The sequence below is a fragment of the Bos javanicus genome, chromosome 11 (genome assembly GCF_032452875.1).
Source record: "Bos javanicus breed banteng chromosome 11, ARS-OSU_banteng_1.0, whole genome shotgun sequence".
Taxonomy (NCBI): Eukaryota; Metazoa; Chordata; class Mammalia; order Artiodactyla; family Bovidae; genus Bos; species Bos javanicus.
In genome coordinates, this window is record NC_083878.1 from 24,771,049 (window position 1) to 24,797,488 (window position 26,440).

General features: G+C 37.1%; 1 protein-coding gene across 7 annotated transcripts in view; it reads left to right on the forward strand.

Annotated features, from left to right (window-relative positions):
- EML4 (EMAP like 4) overlaps positions 1-26,440 on the forward strand; it is a 154,597-nt gene that overhangs the window by 54,757 nt on the left and 73,400 nt on the right. For all 7 annotated transcript variants that reach the window (XM_061432181.1, XM_061432184.1, XM_061432185.1 and 4 more), the window contains exon 2: positions 8,610-8,792. In XM_061432181.1, coding sequence (XP_061288165.1) covers positions 8,610-8,792 — 183 coding nt within the window. The remainder of the gene's footprint in view (positions 1-8,609; positions 8,793-26,440) is intronic.

Genomic DNA, 26,440 nt, shown 5'->3' on the forward strand with positions numbered 1-26,440 from the left:
TTCCATTTTAGAACAAAAAACCATTTATTTTGCTAAATGCCTTCTGATGGGAATTTATTAATGTGACAAATCAGTTGTGATTTTGTTTTTTGAAGAAATGAAATTTAAAGGCATCCAGTTTTCCTTTGGATGTATTATATTGATTTTTGTGTCTTTCATTAACCTGAGAATATTTCTTTTAAACATCATGGGACAGACTTCTACAAAAATGTTTTTATTTACTGTGCATAAAAATCTACACATTAACCAAATTTGTATTTAAAATTTGGGTGCATTACTAATTAGGTTTACATCACAGCCTAAATTAGCTTTGCTTTTCTTTACTGAGAAAATAGTTTTATGTTGTGTTCATGAAGAATATTTCACAGAAAATTCATATAAAATAAGAATATAAGGAAGCAGAATCCCACTTGCCAGACACATACCTCCAGCCTCTATACAACTGTATGTGTATGTATGCTTGTGGGTATACAGTTCTATATGGATATAACTACACTATAAATGTTGCCTGCAATTTTTCCCCTCTTTTATAGTATGTTGTTATACCTACTAAACTTTCTAGTTTGTGGTTTTAAATATATAACATCCTTTTTAAGAGCTCCATGAGGTACCCTAGTACAGACGTTTATTTAATCAGTTCACCATTAGTAGTGATTTAGGCTAGTGCCTTGACTATTTTTTTTTTAAACTATAAACAGTGCATGGTGGAATATGATTTCTCGTGGTTTTTCACCATATTAGCTCTTCTGATCTTCATCACTACCATTCTGCTCATTAAGGTCTGATCTGTGTCTTAACCTAAGTGTTGTAGGAAGGGGAGATCAGAAATGGTTTTTAATTTCTTTTTTTTTTTTTAGTATTTGTTCTTTGGATGGTATTGTATCTCATATCATATGCCTTTTTGAAACAGACTTTTTCCCCCCCCCAAAATTCATAGGTAACAACTAATCTTAGGTCATTCCATTAGGCCTCAAAACAATCATTAAACCCACAGGTTTAGTTGCTTTTATGACACAAAACTTCAGGGTTTTGGAAGTGAAACTCCATTTTTATCTGTTTGGGGATTTAATTTGAAAAACTGGTTTCATTGTTCTAAAACAAAATGAGTAAATTAATTATGTAGTCTAGTTATTCGCATTCCCCTTCCTCTCTCAGAAAAGTCACTAACCTCCACCTCAAAAAAGTATAACACAATATGTTTTAATTGTCTTTATGACACAGATATCCTATTATCTGTGGATACCTTCCTTACTATCCCCTGCTCTACACTATCAGAAGTAACTATTGTCATAAATTTTGTGTATATCATTCCCTTGCTTTATGGGTTTATTCTAAACAATATATCACTTTTGTATTTTTTGAACTTCCTAAGATTTATACATGATGTTTCATGTAGCCATAGTTTATTTTTACCACTTACTAGTATTCTGTTGGATGTTGTATCACAGTTTGTTTATACATTTTACAGCTAATGATTGTTTCCAGTTTGTTTCTGTTGTGGACATTATTGAACATTTCTATTGGTGTGCGTATGCACAAGCAGAGATTGGCCTGGCAGGCCACCTGTTTTAGTTAAAAAAAAAAAAAAGAAAAGAAAAGTTTTATTGAAACATAGCCACACCCAATCATTTACGTATTTATGGCTGTTTTTGTGTTACAAAGGTAGGTTTGAGTAGTTATTATAGAGATTATGTGGTCTGAAAGCCTAGAATATTTATAGTATCTGGCCCTCACAGAAGAAGATTGCCAACCCTGCTGTAGGTCAGGGTCTATACACCAGGAGTCTGATTGCTGGGTCATGGGATGTGTGCATCTTCAATTTTACCGGATGAGGCCAAAGTTGTATTTTGTTGTTGTTGTTTGTTTTTTAGCTCAAAGTCTTGAAACAGTTCACTGCCTACCGGTAATATATGAGAATTCATATTGCTCTTTATCCTAGGGAATACTTGATATATTTCATATTGTCATGCTTTAAATTTTTTGCCCATTTGGTGAGCATAAAATAGTAATTCACATGGTTTTAGTTTTCCTTTTCAAGATTATAAATGAGGTCCTTGAGCCTCATTTCATGCATCCATTGGCCATTTATGTTTCCTTTACCATGAGGTATTTAGTCAAGGGTTTTGCAAACAGTTTTTCTATAGGATTATTTGTCTTATCAATTTGTAGGAATTCTTTCTTCAGGATCCTAATCCTTTATCACTTATAAATGTTAGAACTATCTTTTCCTCATTTGCGAATAGCTTTTTCTCTTTATTGTGTCTTTTAGTGAACATGCATTTTGAAAGCTAATGTAGTTTCAGTATGTACTTTAATGGATAGCGCTTACTCTGTCTTCTTTAGGAAGCTCCTTTCTACTTGCAGGATATGAAGATATTCTCTATTATTTTTCTAAAGGTTTTTATGATTTGTGCCTTTAATTCTTTAACCTGCTTGGATTTGATTTTCATGTGTGGCGAGGAGAGGGACTTCAATATACTGAATTTTAATGAATTTGTGAATTTTCATTTAACTTGGGAAGTTCTGCCATTATTTCTTCACGTGTTTTTTTTTTTTTTTTTAATCTAGAATCTTTTTCTCCTTTTCCTGTGGGACTCCAGTGATACAAACATTAGGTCTGAAGCTGTGTCCATTTTCTTCCTCTATGTTACAGTTGTAAGCATCATATATATATAATGTATGTGCTTATATATACATTATAGGTAACACTAAGTGCAAAGAAAGAAGCAGAAAAGGTATGAAGAAAGATTACAAGTTTGAAAATGTAGTACTTTAAATTATTTAATTAGAAACATAATAGCTTCTAGGGCATCATTTTATCACAGTGCTTGCAGCACAAAGTAATATTTTAAGTGAAAACTGAGTCATCTAGAAATGGCTACATTATAAGTATATGCCCTTATTAGGAAAACAGGAAAGTTGAGTGTACCATTTTAGAAAGATTTACATAAAATCATTAACATTCAAAAGATGCTAGAATGTATAGGCATGCCTGGTTCTGGTATGAGGCTGGCTTGCCAACTTTTAGATACTTAGAATAGAATACCATATATTTGTCTTGGCAAAGGTAACACGTATTTCTTGACAATTCAGAAGACAGGTTAACTATGATTCACTGTAGTAAAAGCATAATAAGCAGTTAACCATTGTAGTTTTAAAACTGAAATATTGGATATTAACATTTACCTCGCACTTCTAATAAAAAAGACTAACTTATGCCAATAAATACATTAGACTGATGGAAAAGAGGCTTATGGACCTTCTTTCTCTTTTCTTTCTTTCCTTAATGAGTTTATGAACCCTTGGGAATTTATTTGTAGTTCATATTTTAACCGTCAAGGCTAGAAACTATTAATACTTCGAAAGGAGCAAAGAAATGGGAGACTACTGAAGGAAAAGGAATTAGTGTACTTGGATTAAGAAGGGTGAGTGGAATATGCCTCTGGAAATGGATATATTCTGTTTACTGAACAGATGTATTCTTTAAAATTTCATTGTGAATTCGCATGTGGTACATTAGAGATTGAAAGAAAAAATAAGAACAAACTTTTGAAAATGTAAAGAGGAAGAGTGATGGGTTTTTTGGAGTCATCTGAGGAAGAAGCTCTAACCCCAGTTTGCCGTGTGCCTAGGAGTAACTCTCCTAATTTCATAGTCTTTGTGTGTGTGTGCGCACACGTGCACGAGCGTGCTCAGTCACTCAGTTGTGTCCGTTACTTATCTATAAAATGGCAAGAGGGATGGTTGATCTTTAAGATAGTCTCATTTCTAGCTTTTGTAATCAGTGAGCGCAAATTTAAGTTCATTGCCTTATGCTCTAATATGTTTCTTTATAAATTGGAATACTGTGCCTAGAGGAAACTTGCTTTAAAAAATCAAACTTCAGAAGCAGCATATTTTAGCTTAAATATAAGTTTAAATAACATTGTTACTGTGAAATTCAAATAATGTAGAAATACTAAAAAGCAAAAATTTCCCTTTATCCTGTCCTTACCTCATTCTCCTAGTCGGAAGTAACCCAATTACCAGTTTGATGTGTATGCGTCTAGATTTTTCCTGTTGTGCATTATATACATATGTAGATATGAAGTTTTTTGTTTACTTTTTAGAAGTATGTTTTGGTGCATGTGTGTGTGTTTCAATAAATTATTCAGTACATGTTATTCCCCGATTTGTTTACTCCACTTGAGTTGTCTTGTGGGGCTTTCAAATTTCTAGTTTATATCCTGTCTTATTATTTTTATGTTATTTATTTATTTATTTGAAAAATCATTTTATTTATTTTTGGATGCACTGTCTTCGTTGCTGTGTGCGGGCTTTCTCTGGTTGCAGCAAGCAGGGGCTTCTCCTCGTTGCAGTGCACAGGCTTCTCATTGCAGGGGCTTCTCTTGTTGCGGAGCACAGGCTCTAGGTGCGTGATCTTCAGTAATTGCAGCGTGTGGGCTCAGCAGTTGCGGCACACGGGCTTCGTTGCTCTGTGGCATGTGGAATCTTCCTGGATCAGGGATCGAACCTGTGTCCCCTGCATTGGCAGATGGATTCTTATCCACTGCGCTACTAGAGAAGTCCACCTGTTTTACTATTTTTAATTGCATGGCTTTCTATGATGTGAATATATTATAATAGCTTATTAACCCCATCCAGGGATTTTAGATCATTCCAGCTTTGTAGCAATAATAAAAACAGTGTAGTAAAGAACATGCCCATACAGAATAGAAACTTATTGAACCCTTGGTGTACGGCAGTGCTGTACATTATTTCATTTAATAATCTCAAACTAGAAATAAGTACTATCATGAAAAAATTGCATGAAGAAGCCAGTCAGAGCTGGTAAGTCATAAACAAATTTATTCAGGCATTGTAACACCAGAATTTATGCACAGTTCAACCACAGCTTTTATTGCTCTTAAAAAGGTGAAAAAGGGCAAAATATTAGGAAGATGTTACAGGATTTGAGGACTATAAGGAACCACAGAGATCAATTCTATGCAGCTTTGTATCTCTGTTGCTGCTGCTGCCTTGTCTTGAGTGACCCTATAATCGATCATTCAAACTGGGAAACTTTAGAGAGAAAGAAGGAGTGTTATGATAATATTTTTACTGAGATAGCAGACATGTTTGTCCTGGGCAAATCGAGATGCATGAACACCTTACCCCTAGCCTAGACCACCTTCACCTTTCACACGGGTTACTGCATTAGCCTCATGCTTGGTCTCCATATGTTTACCCTTATCCTTTTCCAGTCCATTCTCTCACGGCAGCCAGAATAACCTTTTTAGAACAGAAATCTGTTTATATCACTTCATAGTTTAAACCCTGTTTGGCTTTGTGAAAGAACGTATTTATTCGATTCTCCTGTGATTATTAAAATGCAACATGAAAGTAAAGTGCACTTAAAACTGTGAGTCAAGTCCTCTGTTTGAATCTCATATATCAAGACTAGTTTGGTGACCTTGGGCAAGCTATTTCTCAAGCTGTTTCCTCAAGTATAAAATACAGATAGATCGAGGAGGGAGAGGAGGTAATAAATATGAAAGGTCCTGTATAAATCCAGGACGTTGTTAATAGTTAACATTATGCTTGTAATGCCCTTTGAAAAATTGTCCTGTGTCTTATCACAGTATCTAGCAGGTCGTGGTAGGATTTTTACAAGCTGAACCACCGTTCATGTGACTGTCCAAGTTTCACAAAATAAAAACCTTAGTCATTTTTTTTTTTAATCAAAATCTATAAAAGTTAAGTAATTTACCAAAAGTAAAACCTAGTTACCATGTCGGTACTAAAACCCAAGACTATACCTTTGGCATTATAGTCTGGTAATCGTTCCACTAGGCTTTGCTGCCTTCCCAAAAGAATTAAGAAGATTATGTGTTTATAAAAAGCACATAAATATTTTACCTGTGATTATAACGTTGATACATAACCCATCTTCTGTAATTTGAGAAAAGTTTAGAAAGGCGTATCTGTATCATTTCTGACTTAATTAGGACTTTTGGCTTATAGGTGGTGGCTTGTTGAAAGAGACTTTGTCAGGTTAGATAGGTAGCTGAAAGAAATATTAGAGTAACTCTCAGAATTGATGGTCCAGGCTTCAGAGACTAGAACTGGAACTTAGGGCAGACAAGACTCTTTATCATAGACAGCCCTAGATCTGTATGTCCTTACAGTTGACAAACCAAGAACGATGGGCTATACCTCCCCCGCTCCCTCCCTCTCTCTGCTCTCTCTCTCTTTCAAATTTGGGAGGACTCCTTTTGGCCTAACCCATACCCATAACCATTTCTATGGTCGTATTTGAACCTTATGAAATTACCAATAGACATATTTTAACCATCAAAAAAAGCCACTTCATATACATTACCTTAGTAGTAGTGCAGGGTGTTAGAGGAGAAAATGAGGCATCATAGATCCACAGCCCTAATGGAACCTCAAAACCAGTAGAGTTCTGCAAAAAAGCTGTTTTTCTCCTGCCAGAAGAAGGAAAATAGGAAAGTGTTCTAGACAGCCGAATGTTAATATAACACTAACCCTGGTGTGACACATAGAGGATGGATCAGTTAGAATACAGCTAGTGTGTAGCGTGCATGCTCAGTCATGTCTGACTCTTTGCAACCCCATGGACTGTACCCCGCCAGACTCCTCTGTCCATGGAATTTTCCAGGCAAGAATACTGGAGTAGATTGCCATTTCCTACTCCAGGGGAATCCTCCTGACCCGGAGATCAAACCCATGTCTCTTGTTTGTATTAGCAGGCAGGGTCTTTACCACTGAGCACCTGGGAAGCCTAGAATTCATCTAGACCACTCTGGAAATGAAAAAGACTTCAAATATAAACATTTCTAAAATGAGAAGCTGAATTTTTCTTTCCTTAAGCCTCTCACAGTTTGACAGATCTGCCTTTTATGTAATACATGGGCCTAAAGCTCTCAAATTTTACCTTTTGCACTTTGCTGTTGTATGTTAAACATTTATTGAATGTCAGACACGTCCTGGATACCTTCCGCAAAACAATCATTTAAAGACAAACTGAGACTCAAAGAGATAAAATAACTTGCCTAAGATTACACAACTTATTAATTATGGAACTAGAATTCAAAGTCTAAATTGAAGATAAAACCCAACTTTTCCTTTCATTGCAGTACTTCTCAAAGATTGTCATTGAAATACCTCTAAAGACAGAAGAGAGTACATATGTATGCCTGAGATGTCTGTAGGCACATACGATCTTAAATGAGTGCGTTTGCTACTCTGTAATAAATGGTGATAACTTTGGTTTTTAAATGCTGACGGTTTTGTTGTTGTTGCTGTTTTTTTAGTTAATATATGGCTGGGCTGGGTCTTTGTTGCTGCACGGGCTTTTCTCTAGTTGTGGCGAGTGAGGGCTGTTCTCTGGTTGTGTGCAGGCTTCTCATTGTGGTGGCTTCTCTTGTTGCAGAGCACAGGCTGTAGGGCACACGGACTTCAGTAGTTGTGGCTCATGGGCTCTAGACCACAGGCTCAGTAGTTGTGGCACAAAGGCTTAGTTCCTCCACGGCATGTGGGGTCTTCCTGGATCAGGACTTGAACCAGTGTCTCCTACACTGGTAGGTGGATTCTTTGTCACTGAGCCACCAGGGAAGCCCCCGTTGTTGCTGTTTTTAACTCAGACTTTGAGTTAAATTGTCTGCCTAAGATGTCTGGCACATTATCTCAGTATGAGAAAAATGGCACACTGTGACTTAGCATGTGCTGCAACTAGAGAGTGGCCCACCCAGTATATATCACCCAGGTCAAACCGGTCAGCTGTGAGAACCTCATTTCTTCCATGAATTTTTCTGGTTATAGTGAATTAGCCATTAGCAATTGATCTTTTATACATTTGGATTCAGATTGAACCAACAAGTAGTGTACTCTAAAGGTACACAGCTCTGGAAGTAGTTTGTAATTGTTGTATTACACCTGAACATTATTTTTGTTGTTGTTGTTACATACCTAAGGGAGATATTAGCTATGTGCTTTATAGAAACTATACCTTTTTTTTTTTTTTTTTAAGAGACTTTGAGGCATTGGAAAGAGCAGCAAAAAGTATGTTACTAATTATGTAGCAGTGCTTGGGGGAGGAGGTTGGGAGTATAATAATAAAGACAGAAGTAAAGAATGCTTTCTGGTCATTGATGCTGAAGGTGAGAGGTTCCCAGTTTGATACAAAAAGCAAAACTGAAGTGATTTGAACTCCTTATTTTCATAGATAATTATGATAATGATATAATAAGTAAGAAGGATGCTTTGAATAGTTTGCAGTTATGCAAGTTTCCAGATGTCTACAAAGTGGTATATTTAGGGAACATTTTGGTGGAAAAGTTATTAAGGTCGATGGTATAATAAACAAAAAACTTGACCATGAGAAAATTTTCATAGTTTTAATTACACGTCAGCTATGTTAGCTTTTTTGATTTAAATTAGTTCAAGTAGCTATGAAAATCTTTACAGAAGTTAATCTGTGTAAAAATGATTTTCAGTTTTTCTCATCTTTTATAAGAATTATCTGGTATACATTTTCTTATATGTCATTAAATTGTTTCATAAGCAGTTTACTTTAACAAATATTCTGTATTTTCTTATTTTTATAGATGATAGTATTTCCGCTGCAAGTACTTCTGATGTTCAGGATCGCCTCTCAGCCCTTGAGTTACGAGTTCAACAGCAAGAAGATGAAATCACAGTGCTAAAGGCAGCTTTGGCTGATGTTTTGAGGCGTCTTGCCATCTCTGAAGATCATGTAGCCTCGGTGAAAAAATCAGTCCCAAGTAAAGGTAATTTAAGTGTGTTGTAAAGTAGGGAGAATTTTGCTTTTCACACCATTTTCTTTGAAATAATGTATTAAATGTATTTTATCAATGACATTAAGATTGGGAATATAAAACTATAGTTTCTCTTTGGGGTTACATATGACTAGAGTTTTTTTTCCATTTCCTTTTTCTTTATTCCCAAGAAATTCTGAAAGTATATTTTAAATTGGGAATTTTTGTGTAATGCCACTAATAGTACTTACTGGCTTTTGTATCATAGTGTTTGTGTGAATTTAGTGTCTTTCAATTGCATAACAAATTTACTTAGAGCACAAACAGAATCATCTGTTTCCCGTAGACTTCACATTGTATGCTGAATATAGCAGATAGACACTCATCCTATTAAAATGAACCCTCTTATCATTACAGAAATGATTTACACCATTATAGTTGATTTGGCTTCATGCTAAGCCTTCTGTGGTCATTAGTCAGCAAAGTCTTGAAGAATTTAATTTAAACTCTGAAATTTATTGCCAACCCCAGTTCAATGGAAACTTCAACTTCCAGACTTTGGGAATTTTCAGAGGTTGAAATAAACAGTTATCAGGACCTTGTTGCTCTGAGTTTGGAGCAGATGTCGTGTGCCCTTTCTCTTCTTCCAGCCACCCAGAAGGAATTTTAAATTATTTCACATAATCGAACAATCAAACACATCATTTCATATGTCTCACTGACTTCTTGGTAGAGTAGATGGACATGTTGCAAGAAGGGGGAGCCCTTCCAGGGCCCGAAAGTGGGCTCTTTTCTAACATTGAGAAATGAATTGTCTGAGGAGAGCCACATGCTGACAAAGCAAGAGATTTTATTGGGAAAGGGCACTCTAGCCGAGAACAGTAGTGTAAGGGAACCCAGAAGAACTGCTCTACCACATGGCTTACAGTCTTGGGTTTTATGGTGATGGGATTAGTTCCGGGTTGTCTTTAGCCAATCATTTGACTCTGAGTCCTTCCTGGTGGTGCATGCCTTGTTCAGCCAAGATGGATGCCGCAGAGAAGGATTCTGGGAGGTAGTTGGACGTGCGGTGTCACTTTTTAACCTTTCCTGAACTCTCCCCGTTGGTGGTGGCTTATTAGTTCCCTGTTTCTTACCAAGACCACCTGTGGTAAAACAACTCATGCAAATGGTGTGCCTGGCCAGGGTGGGCATTTTCAGTCAGTGTGCTTCCCTTAACAGACATAGGCATAATTATCCCCATTTGGCAACAGAAAAAGAAGATTCATCACCTTATCTCTACTGTAATATGTCAATGCAGATGATTAAACAGAGAGTCTTACATAACTCCTAGATCTTTAGTAAGTGATTAGATAGTTAACTAGAATGTGAGGAGCAGATTTGGAAGGAAGATTATGAATTCAGTTTCTGAATGTTGAATTTGAGGTACACATGGTGTATGCTGCTGCTAAGGTGCTTCAGTCGTGTCCGACTCTGTGCGACCCCATAGACGGCAGCCCACCAGGCTCCCCTGTCCCTGGGATTCTCCAGGCAAGAACACTGGAGTGGGTTGCCATTTCCTTCTCCAATGCATGAAAGTGAAAGTGAAATCGCTCAGTCCTGTCCGACTCTAGCGACCCCATGGACTGCAGCCCACCAGGTTCCTCTGTCCACGGGATTTTCTAGGCAAAAGTACTGGAGTGGGGTGCCATTGCATTCTCCGACACATGGTATATAGATAGATACATATTGATAGTGTTCATGCTAGTCTTGGCTAGCAATAAAAATTTGGGAATGTTCAGCTTATGGATGAACATTTCTATGTTGAAGTCATAGAAAGAGGATGTAAAAAAGAAAGTAGCTCAGGGTATTTTTTTGGGGAGCTCCAGTATTTTCAGCATAGCAAAGAAAGAGTGATTCATGTTGCCAGCTGCTACAAAGAGGTCAAGTAAAACAAGGACTGAGAGGTGACCATTGGATTTGATATTTCTGAGAATGTTAGAAAACCTCTCCAAAAGAAATTTTAATAGAGTGATAGTATTACAAATCTAATTGCACTGTTTGAGAAACAAGAATTGAAGAGAATTGTGGAATCAAGAGCTGCAGCTATAGCCAGCTACTCTTTTCAAAAAAATTTGCCTGAGAAGGGAAGATGGTACTTACTAGAAGGATGCTAAATCAAAGGCCAGTTTTAATTTTAATTTTTTAAGATGTTACAGACTTGAGCAGAAAAATATGTTGAGACCAGAAAGGCAGCAGAGAGGAAGATGATATTGGTGGGGGAGGGGTAGTGGTAATTGTGGCAGGTTTCCTGGGAGTTTGAGAAGGGATGTTAAAGGCAGATGAAGAGCTGTTAGTGTTAGATGGAGTAGAGACTACTGCTGAGATAAACTGGGAAGAGATAAAATTCAGTGGAGATTGATGTATGTTCACAGTTGTCAGTGCTGGAAGTTTCATCCCTTATTACTTTCTCCTCAGGAGATAGTCGCTCAGCTCTGGACTGGAACCCACCAGGCTCCTCTGTCCATGGGGTTTTCCAGGCAAGAATATTGGAGTGGGTTGCCATTTCCTTCTCGTGAAGTCCTTTAAGAAACTAAGACAGCTTCTGGGTGATGGACTGAAAAAAGGGAGTAAATGTTAGGAATGGTTAGAGAGTAGAGAATGGAAGGCTACAGAAAGAAGTGCTCAGGGACCCTGGTGTGAAACTTCAGGGGAGAGGCATTCATTCTGCCTGGTTTTCTGATTTACATTCTTACACGTCCCACCCTCCAGCACTCCGGGGCTTGGTGTTCATAGTAGAGAGTTAGATAGCATGCCATTAATACATTTGTCTTACTAACCACCATTAGATAAATATGTCAGTGGTGTGGGATAAGGGGCCCATGTTTGACAAAAGACTTGATTGAAGCCACTCGGGTTGTTAGAAGTGGGTTTTTTATTTTTTGAGAACCAAGTTTGAGGACTGTCAAGATCATGCCAGGGGAAAAAATTTATTTGGTTATAAATTGATTTTTGTAAGAGGATTCTGGAATATTAATTTACAGGAAAGGTAAAACTGTGCATAATGAGAGAAGAACAAGTTTCTCTGCTATACTGGATATGTGTATCCTCAGCTTCTGGCTCTGTATTAAATCCTGTAAGAGAAAGTGACGTAGTATTTGGTCATTACCCACAGCATTTTTAAAAACTTATTTTATATAGTTTGTATTAGCCTACAATCTTTAAAAAATTTTATTATGCTAAAACAATAATAGATTTTAATCTTGTTTTGAGGAAAAATTAAAAGTGTTTTCTCCCATTATTGATTTACTAAGGTATTTTAGTAAAGAAAAATTTATAGAGAAATTTAAAGACTGTTCTTTTTTTAATTTGGCGTGTAGATGATACTTTATATGATACATAAGTTATTTAGCATCTACTTATTTCAGTTTCATGAAATACAAATACAATAGCTGTAGTCCCTATCCCCAGGAATATATTTTTGTAAACTGTCTTTTTTTAACTGTCCTTCATTATTTCTTTATATCTAAAGTGAGTTTAGGATCAGCTTTGTTACAGGCTCTTCAGTGGAGATTTATCCAGTTCTGGAACCATCTGCAGTTTCTACATTGGAACTTTTCCTTCCACATAGTACTGATTATTAATTCTTATTAATAACTATTAGTTAGATAATAAATTCCTTTCCATTAATTCTATGTCTTAAGTTTACTTTGACTGCCATTCTTATAATATGCTGATATGGTTCTTTTTGAAATGGGGTCCACTAGTGAATATTCTTTAAGTTACTTTGTTACCTTAGACACAGACTTTGAATTGCTGGCTATAAAATAGATTGATGGGGGAGGATTGATTATATAATAATTTGGGGAAATACTAATTAAGAAATGAGCATAATTAAGAATTTATTACTGTTTCCCATTAGTGAAAAAATTTGCCTGACCATTTGTTTTCTAATATTGATACTAAAACATCAAGAGAAATACATAAAGTTTTGTTAATTTTATTTGCAATTCTGAGCAACTTTATCTTGAAATTTATATGTATTATAGTATAGAAAGTAATTGACAAATGTTAAGTGAATTTTGCTGTTGTCATTTGTATATAACCTTAAAAAGACCAACTATCAGTTTTGACATAAAACAATTAATATATTAATGCTATAAATATTTGGAATAAACACTTAAAGTGTTTTCTAACAAATGCAAAAAAGTTTTAGAAAAAATTTTGAAAAAGCAGTGAAATTATTTTGCAGGGATTTCGTATTTTTTCTTTCAATTTAAAAGTAAATGATTTGAAATTAATGTTATATGTGAATTATACCTCAATTTAAAAAAAATAGTGAAATCATTCCTGATACTATAGTACAGCTTTACACATGAAATTTTTTAGTCCCTTGCAAAATGAGGATTTGTAGTATTCACTTTCACACAAATTACTGCAGGGCAGTAATCATTACCATCTTCTTAAGATATTTAGAACTTCTAGAGGACTTTTCTTTAGAGGTAAGAGTAAACTGCAAGAGATAAGTAGGTAATAAGATTTTATGAAGTTATGATCAGAAGTATAGGTCAACTTCCTTATTATTGAAGACAACTATTACATGCTTTTGCTAGATGGTGGTGATATGGAAACATGACTTGGCTGCAGGTATGGCTAAAACTAAATGTGTATGCTAATGGTTTAATGACATTGTCTGCCACTTCATAGTAGTATTGCCATTCAGTTAATGCCAGAATCAGAAACACACCTAACTGGTCATTTTAGTCTTTTTAGTCCTGTTCTTTTAGTTTGTCCTCTCCACTATGCCAGCAGTATTAAAAGCTAAACCTCATTTTTTCTTTAACATATTATGTCAGACACTTAACTGAGGTAGAAAGTTTTCCCAATAGTTTTTAAAGTGGCCAGTCATTTAAATTTCTCATATACCTTCTCTTCTGTTGGAGAATTCTTTCCTTTTGACGACATATGTTCATAATATATACACCAGTTGCAACTGAATCCTTGCCAAAAAAAAAAAAAAAATTACCTGTACTTTGGAGCAAAAGGGAAGGCCCAGGGAACACTCTGGCAGTTTTAACTGCCAGGAAGACAAATTATGTCACAGCTGGTGCCTGGGAAACCCATTAAGACCTCTTGGGGTGACCAAATGAATGTAATTTGAGAATATAGCCCAGTGGCAATATGTGAAGACAAGCTGTTAGTACACAATGGTATAGAAGCTCATGAGTCAAATTATCTAAAGGTGGGAAACCGTCATTTTAAACCAGGAAACTGCTGGTAAATCAGAAAAATCAAGCATTATGACTGCTGCTTGAGAAATGAGAGAACGCAGAGGCAAAATTGAAATTTAGAGGATGTCAGTTTTCTAAAAAAAGCATTCCTAATTATGCAGAATCTAGGATAGTATACAGGCACAGATCTGTATCATTTGGCTTTTACTGTAAATAACATTTGGGAGAAGACAGAGATGGTTATGAGTTTGCTGATAATGTTGTTAATAAGTAAATTCCTTTAATCAGGTTAGGAGGAGTGAATTTCCTTGGTGGGGCCCTTGAGCTAAAATGATTCCAAATTGTGGTAGGGGATGGGAGAGTATCTTATTTTGACAACACATCAAAGACTTCTAAGCTGCTCTTTGTATGTGAAAATAAATGAGTGGATATTGCCTCAGACAAGGCAGCAATTACCATTTACAGAACTCCATTTCTCCATGAGAGTCAAATACTCTTTGGTCATTTCTACTCAGAACACCCTTTAAAAAATTAATGGCCAAGAGTTAAGACTAAAGTACACCTTCCTGTGAGACAAGAGAAAAGGAGAAAAGTACAGATAAAATTCCAAATGGAAGAGATAAAATTTGTTAAAGTACATGTAGTCCTCAATCTTTTTAAAGAATGAAGCAAAGTTTAATTAACCAGTTGAAAAAGGTGGCAGGGAGCTTGAAAATGTGAAGAGAGTGGAAGAGGTGAGCGTGAACTAAAAGTTTCATCATAGACCATCTTTACCCTTCTCCTCATCAAAAATTTTCTCATCCTTTAGGGCCTCAAATGAATTCCTGAAAATGATCTGTTTTGGTCTCTTTTTGGAGTTGTTTAAAGTTTTATTATGTGGTTCTGTTGGTGTATATATATACTTGTTGCTCCTGCGAGATTATAAACTATTTGGAGGCAGGGACAGTTTCTTACATAACTAGGCTTGGGGTGACTCAATAAATGCTTGTTAAAATAAATGCAGGAAGAAGAAAGCTATAGAGTAGGAAGTTATTTTATAAGTTAGTCTTTGGATGGAGGGATTGGGATAGATGCAAGAATAAGAGGATGTTACAGATGAGGGTAGCAAGATGCATTTCAGATTTGCAACACTTACAACAGTCCCTAGTTATAAGTTTACTGTGTGAGTGTAGCGTTCAGTGAAATTCATTAGTATTTAGGAACTGGTAGGCTAAAACCTCAGACAGATCATCTGCTTAGGTTTGTATCAAGAAATATAAACAATGATGATTAGCATCCTTATGTCACAATAAAGTAAAGTATAAAATTTATTCATTGTCCTTCAACCCTGGCCTTATGATGGTTAAAACTGAAATTGTAATTAAAACTGAATTAGTACCTTCTTGGTTTATAGGCTTTTAGCCTAATTTCTCTTATTTGAACTGGATTTCTGCTCAGAAATAGGACTACTTTTGTACCTTTGGTTACTAGAGGTCACTGTTGCTTCCAGTCTTCCAGTCTTGCAGGCTAATCTTTGAGAGGCTTGTGGCTCAGACTTTATAATGTCCAAGCCTTGGGGGAAGGGGGTGGTGTGTGTGTGTGTATATATATATATTTTTTTTTTTAAACATACGTGTGTGTGTGTGTAGCTGATGATGCATTTTAGTCATACATTTGTGTAACTGAAATCATTTTTATACTCCTTTCTTCCAGTTAGGTTCCTAATCTAAATTTTAAAGAATACATTTTAGACTTCTCAGGCAAAAAACAAGCCTCCACTCACAGTTCTTTTTGTTTTTTGCCTCTGCTTTACATAACTCATTGCTTCTACTATGGGAGATCATTCACTCTTTTATCCAAATACTGAGGATTCCTGGCATTAAGAGTTACTTGGAATTAAACTGTAGGATGGACAGTGACCACAAAAATCTTTTGGTCTCTTCTTGCTACTTAATGTAAGTGTCTGGGGACCTTGATGATTTAGTACTATTCTCTGCTTAGAATTTTCTTTTCCCCTACTCCCGTCTGGTGAATTCCTATCTGTTATCCTGACATAGCTGAAAATGTCACTCTCCATAAAATAGAGTTACTTCTTTCCACTTATTACCTAACCATTACTTCTCCCTGGACTCATATCTTGATTTCATTCTCTAATATAATCTTGAGCAAGTTAATAATGTCTCTAGGCCTCGGTTATTTCATCAACAAAACTTGAATGATAATAGTATATCCTTTTTAGGATTATAGTGAAGATTAAAGGACATAATAATTATAAAACACTTAGGATAACAATATTTAGCAAGTGCTTGATAATTAATATTAATACTCTTCTATACCATTTACTGTATTGTATCTCTTTCCTTCATCTTTTCAATGCACCAATCACTATTTTAGGTGCTGGAGACTGAAGAAATAAAAAAGGCACTGACTTCGCTTCCACGGGGCCTTAGGTAAAGTGAGAAGATAGCTAAGTCAATAATTATGAAAACTATACAATAATTGATATTAAAAAGGTAAATTTAGGGTATTGTTGGGAGCACCTGATGCTGAGGCTGAAACTCCTTTGGCTACCTCATGTGAAGAGTTGACTCACTGAAAAAGACCCTGATGCTGGGAGGGATTGGGGGCAGGAGGAGAAGGGGACGACAGAGGATGAGATGGCTGGATGGCATCACTGACTCGATGGACGTGAGTCTGAGTGAACTCCAGGAGTTGATGATGGACAGGGAGGCCTGGTGTGCTGCGATGCATGGGGTGGCAAAGAGTCGGACACGACTGAGCTGACTGAACTGGGAGCACCTAACTGAAACTGGAGTCGAAGATTCCTTGCAGAAGGTGACATCAGCATTCATCTTCCTTTATGAGCCTAACATCCACCTACTGGTACCAGTTCCCAAATTGTTAATCTATATTCTAGACTTGAGCAGTTAAGAATTACTAGATTGTTCTGCTTCTATGTCCCTCAGAATTCATAAATGTAAAATGTCCCCAAGCTGAAATCATTATCTTTTAAGACCTAAATATTTCTTACAACTTCCTTTTCCTTTCCATTTATGCTGCTGCTGCTGCGTTGCTTCAGTCGTGTCCAACTCTGTGCGACCCCAGAGACGGCAGCCCACCAGGCTCCCCCGTCCCTGGGATTCTCCAGGCAAGAACACTGGAGTGGGTTGCCATTTCCTTCTCCAATGCATGAAAGTGAAAAGTGAAAGTGAAGTCGCTCAGTCGTGTCAGACCCTCAGCGACCCCATGGACTGCAGCCTACCAGGCTCCTCCATCCATGGGATTTTCCAGGCAAGAGTACTGGAGTGGGGTGCCATTGCCTTCTCCATTTACCTGGCTACCTCTTACTTATTCTTTAAGGCTGTTCTGCATTTTTTCTAGGAAGCCCTTCTTGGGCTCTGTGTCTCTAATCATCCTTACAGAATTGTGTGTCTTTTCTCTGTACTTGTATGATACTCTGTTCATTTCATTTTGTTGCTGTACTTACTTTATGTTTTCAGTGCTAGTGTGATTTTCTTGCAAGATTTTAATTCCCTGATGCTCGTGGCTCCCTTATATTCTCTTGTAAACACAAAGCTAGGATAATAATAGTCCTTGAGTAAATATTTAATGGGTAAATGGATAATGAATATATGTTAATGTAGGCAAGCAGAGGTGACTAGTGTATTACAGAGAGAAGGACCATCCAGGAGCAAAGTGCAGAGGAGTAAAAAGTACTTAGTTTGAAAGTTTAAAATAAACAGAAGTATGAGGTGTGAAAGTTGGGAGTGTCAAAAATGAGCTTCAACTGGTGAAGAGAGCCCATAGTGAAAGATTTTCTTATGCCTTGCTAAGGAATTTAGTTTTTATCCTGAGGACACTGGAGAGCCGTTAAAGGATTTTAAATTAAGTAACGACAGGTAGATTTACACTAATCCATTAATTCTAAGATGGCTGTGTTTCTTGCGTTTTAACATCTCTGGAATTGCAGTGTATCTTACTGTTGATTGTGTCTTACAGTTCTTATAAGCAACACTTCTTTCTGGTGCTGTTCATGATAATGGTATATATTACAGTTGATGGCATGTTCAATTCAAAGACACATAGCATGTTTTAGAAAGATTTCTGACACAGTGTACAGGATGTTTTAAGAACAAGGTCATAACAGTGCCAGAAGGGAGAATAGAGATAAACTAATCATAATCCAGAAGAGAAGTTTGAGGCAGTACTGGTGAAGAATGCATTCATTTAGTCGCTTAGATAGTAAGTGTTCTCTAGGATTCAAGCAGAATGCTAAGCATGGTGATACAGATAAGAATCATACAACAAGTAAGAGTTCCAGCTAGAGTTACAGGTTGTTATAAATGGTTTAAGTAAAAATGGATCATAGACCTCAGTGTGAGGACTAAAGCCATTAAAACTTCCATTAAAAAAATACAGAGTAGGAGCAAATCTTAGCGTCCTTGGTTTGGCAAAGATGTCTTTTCGTTTGGCAAAGATATCTTAAATAGGACACAGTGAGTGCAAATAATAGAAAACTCAGTTATTTGAACTTCATTAGAGTTTTTAATGTTTTTAGACTTTGGCTCAGACCATGAACTCCTTATTGCCAAATTCAGACTTAAATTGAAGAAAGTAGGGAAAACCACTAGACCATTCAGGTATAACCTAAATCAAATCCTTTATGATTATACAGTGGAAGTGAAAAATAGATTTAAGGGCCTAGATCTGATAGAGTGCCTGATGAAATATGGAATGAGGTTCGTGACATTGTACAGGAGACAGGGATCAAGACCATCCCCATGGAAAAGAAATGCAAAAAAGCAAAATGGCTGTCTGGGGAGGCCTTACACATAGCTGTGAAAAGAAGAGAAGTGAAAAGCAAAGGAGAAAAGGAAAGATATAAACATCTGAATGCAGGGTTCCAAAGAATAGCAAGAAGAGATAAGAAAGCCTTCTTCAGCGATCAATGCAAAGAAATAGAGGAAAACAACAGAATGGGAAAGACTAGGGATCTCTTCAAGAAAATCAGAGATACCAAAGGAACATTTCATGCAAAGATGGGCTCGATAAAGGACAGAAATGGTATGGACCTAACGGAAGCAGAAGATATTAAGAAGAGATGGCAAGAATACACAGAAGAACGGTACAAAAAAGATCTTCACGACCCAGAAATCACGATGGTGTGATCACTGACCTAGAGCCAGACATCCTGGAATGTGAAGTCAAGTGGGCCTTAGAAAGCATCACTATGAACAAAGCTAGTGGAGGTGATAGAATTCCATCCTGGAAGATGATGCTGTGAAAGTGCTGCACTCAATATGCCAGCAAATGTGGAAAACTCAGCAGTGGCCACAGGACTGGAAAAGGTCAGTTTTCATTCCAATCCCAAAGAAAGGCAATGCCAAAGAATGCTCAAACTACCACACAATTGCACTCATGTCACACGCTAGTAAAGTAATGCTCAAAATTCTCCAAGCCAGGCTTCAGCAATATGTGAACCGTGAACTTCCTGATGTTCAAGCTGGTTTTAGAAAAGGCAGAAGAACCAGAGATCAAATTGCCAACATCTGCTGGATCATCGAAAAAGCAAAAGAGTTCCAGAAACACATCTGTTTCTGCTTTATTGACTATGCCAAAGCCTTTGACTGTGTGGATCACAATCAACTGTGGGAAATTCTGAAAGAGATGGGAATACCAGACCACCTGACCTGCCTCTTGAGAAATTTGTATGCAGGTCAGGAACTGGACATGGAACAACAGACTGGTTCCAAATAGGAAAAGGAGTACGTCAAGGCTGTATATTGTCACCGTGTTTATTTAACTTCTATGCAGAGTACATCATGAGAAATGCTGGACTGGAAGAAACACAAGCTGGAATCAAGATTGCCAGGAGAAATATCAATAACCTCAGATATGCAGATGACACCACCCTTATGGCAGAAAGTGAAGAGGAACTCAAAAGCCTCTTGATGAAAGTGAAAGTGGAGAGTGAAAAAGTTGGCTTAAAGCTCAACATTCAGGAAACGAAGATCATGGCATCTGGTCCCATCACTTCATGGGAAATAGATGGGGAAACAGTGGAAACAGTGTCAGACTTCATTTTTCTGGGCTCCAAAATCACTGCAGATGGTGACTGCAGCCATGAAATTAAAAGATGCTTACTCCTTGGAAGGAAAGTTATGACCAACCTAGATAGCATATTCAAAAGCAGAGATATTACTTTGCCAACAAAGGTTCGTCTAGTCAAGGCTATGGTTTTTCCTGTGGTCATGTATGGATGTGAGAGTTGGACTGTGAAGAAGGCTGAGCACTGAAGAATTGATGCTTTTGAACTGTGGTTTTGTAGAGGACTCTTGAGAGTCCCTTGGACTGCAAGGAGATCCAGCCAGTCCATTCTGAAGGAGATCAGCCCTGGGATTTCTTTGGAAGGACTGATGCTGAAGCTGAAATTCCAGTACTTTGGCCACCTCATGCGAAGAGTTGACTCATTGGAAAAGACTCTGATGCTGGGAGGGATTAGGGGCAAGAGGAGAAGGGGACGACAGAGGATGAGATGGTTGGATGGCATCACTGACTCGATGGACGTGAGTCTGAGTGAACTCCGGGAGTTGGTGATGGACAGGGAGGCCTGGCGTGCTGTGATTCATGGGTCGCAAAGAGTCGGACACGACTGAGCGACTGATCTGATCTGATCTGAGAGTTTTTAAGTCTCTTCTTCCAAAGACTGTCTTGAAAATAAATGTATCTACCTTTGAGAAATGAAAGCATGTGTCCACTCAAAGACTTGTACAGTTTTGTTCATTGTAGCTTTATTTGTAATATAGAAAACTGGAAACAATCCAAATGCCAACAAGTAAATGAATAAGTGAATTAAAACCTTGTGATATCCGTATGATGGGATAGTATTGAACTATAGAAAAGACTAATCTGCTGATACACTTACCAACTCAGATGAACCTCAAAATAATAATGCTGAATTTTAAAAGGCAGGCAAAAGAGATATACACTGTATTATTCCATTTATATAAAATTCTAGAAAATGCAGACTATGGTGATAGGAAGTAGATCAGTGGTTGCCTGTGGACAAGAGTGAGGGAGAGAGCAATGAGTCACAGAGGGACAGAAGGACACTTTAGAGAATGATGGCCACATTCATTATCCTGATTGTTATGATTGTTTCACAGGGACATAGGTATGAAAAACTTAGTATTAATAAATTGTACCCTTTATGTGGGCTTCCCTCGTAGCTCAGTTAGTAAAGAATCCGCCTGCAATGCAGGAGATCTGGGTTTGATTCCTGGGTTGGAAAGATGCCCTGTAGAAGGAAATGGCAATCCACTCCAGTATTCTTGCCTAGAAGATCCCATGGACAGAGGAGCCTGACAGGCTACACACTTTATGTATAACTTATTGCATGCCAATTTTCTCTGAACAGAACTGGAGGGAAAATTTTTTTTTTTTTTTTTAAGAATGATAGATGCCACAGAGCTCTTAGTCACCTGTTCATTGCCATTGAACGTTGGCAGTAAGGATGTGGAGGAATTGAAACTGATGTCTTATTTTCTGGTTTGTATAGTGAATGGCTGTTAATGTCTTTCACCATGAATAAGATGTATCAGAGTCCTGGTTTTTAATTGTTTTTTGTTTGGTGCACATAAGTTCATGAGGAGGTATTCAATAGCAGTTAGATGTAAAAAATTGTAAAAAGGGTTTGATGGTGTCAAGATAACTGAAGGTCAAAATATAAAATCTGAGCAAGAAAAGAATATCCAGCAAATGAGAGTGAGAAGAAATCAGATCTAAGAAGAAATTCAGGCAAGGGCAGTGTCCTAGAAGCTAAGGACGTGTCATTGCCTAAATACTATTCTTTCCTGAAAGATTAACAGTAGTATTAGATACTGAAGAAAAGTTAAGCAAGATAACGACTGGAAAATCTTCATTGAATTTAGTGAAAAAGAAGTCACGGGTGATCTTCTCAAGAAAAGTTTCTGTAAAGTGGTTAGATGATAACTAGGTTGTAGAGGCTGAGATGAAGATTGGAAAGTGTAGACTACTGGCTGTTTTCCAAATATTAAACTTGGAATGGAGGTGGGTGGGTGCATGTGTCAGGTTGGGATAATTAGGGGAAATGCAGAATCAAGAGTTGTTTTGAGTATACAGTCATCCATTAGTATTCTTAGGAGATTCGTTCCAGGACACCTGAGGGGAATGCTCAAAATGCAAAGACACTTAAGTCCCTAATAAAATGGCATAGTACAGTTGGCCCACGGACTTGAGTGCCTGTGGATTTTCATATCTGTGGGAGAGGGAGGATGTCCCAGAACCAGTCTCCCATGGATGCCAAAGGACAGCTGGATGTATTTATGAATTATACATACCAAGTTATATATGTATACTTTGAACAATGCTAATAAAGTTGTTGGTGTTTAGCAAGTGGAATATATACAGTTATTAAATTCTAAATGAGTTACAGAGGACTTAACTACTCTTCGTGCCAATTGTGACCATAATCAGACTAAAACTAAAGAGAGTATCCCATTTATACTAACTGGGAGAATGTGTTTGTTTTTCTTTTGGAGATAATTGCTAGCTTAGTGTGTATGAAATACTAAGTCTTCTTTCTCCTTGAGGTAAAAGAACATGAAGTAGCTTTTCTCTGTTTACATATTTGTATGAGAAGTTCTAAAATAATTGAAAACAAAATTCAGGGGGCTTCCCTGGCGGTCCAGTGGTTAAGACTTATGACACAGGGGATATGGGTTCAATCTCTGGTTGGGGAGATAAAAATCTCACATGCCTTGGGGTCAAAAAAAAAAAAACCCAAAAAACATAAAACAGAAGCAATATTTAACAAATTCAATAGACTTAAAGACAAAATTTAAAAATAAGTGTTGATTAGTGGCCTGTCTCACTGCTGCACTCCAGTTTTTCATAAAGAGAACATTAATGTATAATTCCTTCCTGAAAGGTTTAATATCATGTGTATATTGGCAGGATTCTGATAAAGATATTAAAAATATAATAAAATGATTTGTACTTCTGTCTGTGGTGTAGCTCCAAAACTTCTCCAGTGTTTTAAATTTTGTTCTTGTTTACTCATGCTTATACAATCAACCAGATTCAATGAGAGTTCAGGTTAGGCTAAAGATTTGTCATTTTCAACGTAGAGTACTTGATAATTTTCAGTCATATAGTATGTTTTTTGAGACCTACCATCTTATTCATATCAGCATCTTCATTTTTCTATTTTTCATTTATTTTACATAATTAAGATAATAACTAGATAATTACAAAGATATTTCAACTTTTAAAATTGTTATTACTCTGTATACTTTATAACTGACTTAGTACTTGGGTACCTTTATAGTGAATAATAAAAAGGAAGCCATTATATTAACATATATACCTCAAAGTGGCCAATACATCATAATATATCTTGTCTTTTTGAAGTAAGTATCTAGGATGTGACAAGAGAGCCTTCTGATACTGATGAAAACTGTAAGGTATAACACTGCCATCTAATCATGTAGAGATGAATGGTAGTTTCACAAGATACCTTGAAGTATTTGAAGAATTGAATAGTAAACTGGAGGACTTCGAAACATTGATGATATGTTGATTTTTTTTTTTAACATTTTTTTATTGTAAAATACATAGCATAAAATTTACTACTTTAACCATTTTTAGGTATACAGTTCAGTGGCATTAACTACATTCACATTGGTTGTATAACCATCATCACCATCCATCTCTGCTGCTACTAAGTCGCTTCAGTCGTGTCCAACTCTGTACGACCCCATAGATCTCTAGAACTCTCTTATCTTCCCAAACTGAAGCTGTGCATCCATCTACTCCTTTCCTTATCCCCCACCCCCATTTTTTTTTTAAGAAACTACCGTTTTATTTTCTGTTTGTATGAATTTAACTCCTCCAGGTATCTAGTATAATTGAAATATGACAGTTGCCCGTTTCTTCTTATCTGGTCTATTTCACTTTGAATTTAACTCCTCCAGGTATCTAGTATAATTGAAATATGACAGTTGCCCGTTTCTTCTTATCTGGTCTATTTCACTTTGAATAATGTCTTCAAGGTTCATCCGTGTTATAACATGTTTTACAATTTCATTTCTTTATTAGGCTAACTAATATCCCATTGTATGTGTGTGTGTGTGTGTGTGTGTGTATATTTGTCATTTGTCATTCATTTGTCAATGGATATTTGGGTCAGTTCAGTTCAGTCACTCAGTCCTGTCTGACTCTTGGTGAACCCATGGCCTCCCTGTCCATCACCAACTCCCATAGTTTACTCAAACTCATACCCATTGAGTCGGTGATGCCATCCAACCCTCTCATCCTCTGTCATCCCTTTCTCCTCCTGCCTTCAATCTTTCCCAGCATCAGGGTCTTTTCAAATGAGTCAGTTCTGCGCCTCAGGTGGCCAGAGTGTTGGAGTTTCAGCTTCAGCATCAGTCCTTCCAATGAACACCCAGGACTGATTTCCTTTAGGATGGATTGGTTGGATCATGCAGTCCAAGGAACTCTCAAGAGTCTTCTCCAGCACCACAGTTCAAAAGCATTAATTCTTCGGCACTCACCTTTCTTTATAGTCCAACTCTCACATCCATACATGACTACTGGAAAAACCATAGCCTTGACTAGACGAACCTTTGTTGGCAAAGTAATGTCTCTGCTTTTTAATATGCTGTCTAGGTTGGTCATACTTTTCTTCCAAGGAGCAAGCACCTTTTAATTTCATGGCTGCAGTCACCATCTGCAGTGATTTTGGAGCCCCCAAAAATAAAGTCTGCCACTGTTTCCACTGTTTCCCCATCTATTTCCCATGAAGTGATGGGACCAGATGCCGTAATCTTAGTTTTCAAGTGTTGAGTTTTAAGCCAACTTTTTCACTCTCCTCTTTCACTTTCATTAAGAGTCTCTTTACTTCTTCACTTTCTACCATAAGAGTGGTGTCATCTGCATATCTGAGGTTATTGATATTTCTCCCGGCAATCTTGATTCCAGCTTGTGCTTCTTCCAGCCCAGCGTTTCTCATGATATACTCTGCATATAAGTTAAATAAGCAGGGTGACAATATACAGCCTTGACATACTCCTTTCCCGATTTGGAACCAGTCTGTTGTTCCATGTCCAGTTCTAACTGTTGCTTCCTGACCTGCATACAGATTTCTCAAGAGGCAGATCAGGTGGTCTGGTATTCCCATCTCTTTCAGAATTTTCCACAGTTTGTTGTGATCCACACAGTCAAAGGCTTTGCATAGTCAATAAAGCAGAAGTAGATGTTTTTCTGGAATTCTCTTGCTTTTTCCATGATCCAGCAGATGTTGGCAATTTGACCTCTGGTTCCTCTGCCTTTTCTAAATACAGCCTGAACATCAGGAATTTCACGGTTCACGTACTATTGAAGCCTGGCTTGGAGAACTTTGAGCATTACCTTTTGGCTATGTGGATAATTCCTCTATGAATATGGGTTTACAGATATCTGCCTGACTTCCTGCTTTCAATTTTTGGGGCTGTATATACCTGGAATTGGAATTGCCAGATCATTTGATCCTTTCATGTTTAATTTTTTGAGAAACAGCCAGTAATGTTTTGTAGACCGGTGGGGGGGGGGGGTGTGTGCATGGTGTGCTGTCTTACATTTCTACATGTAATATAGAGGAATATGTAATATAGGAGGAATACATTGGGGTTTCAGTTTCTACATGTATGTAGAGAGCACTGTGGGCAATTTGCATCATATATTCTTACTGAAAAATAGTCAAAGATCTTGAATAGATAGTTCTCCAAAGATATACAGAGGGCCAGTAAACCCAGTAAAAGATTCTCAGTATTAGGGAAATGCAAATCAAAACCATGATGAGATAGCACTGAATTCCCAGAGATGGCTATAGCTGAAAAAAAAAAAAAACAAGCCTGAAAATAACAAGTGTTGGCAAGGATGTGAAATTGGAACCCTCATACATTGTTGGTAACATGAAGTGGTGCAGCTGCTGGGTTTGGGGGTTCCTCAATAAGTTAAACGTAATGCAGTTACCCGGCAATCCAACTCCTAGCTATCTACCCGAAATAATTAAAAACATGTTCAAATGAAAACGTGTTTACAGATGTTTAAGGCAGCACTATTTACAGTAGCAAAGAGAGAAAACAACCCAGATGTCCATCAGCAGATGAATGGATAAACAAAATATGGCATAGTTGTAAAACTGAATATTATTCAGCCATAAAAAGAATAAAGAATAAAATACTCTTACATTGCTGCCATGTGGATGAACCTTGAAAACAATTGTTCTAAGTGCAAGAAACCACACACAAAAAGTACATATTGTATGATTCCATGTATATCAAATACTCAGAATAGCCAAAACTATGGAGGCAATGAAGAGTAATGGTTGGCAAGGGCTGGGAGGATGGGTAGGAGGGAATGGGGGGTGAATGAGTACAGGGTTTCTGTTTGGGGTGATAAAAAGTT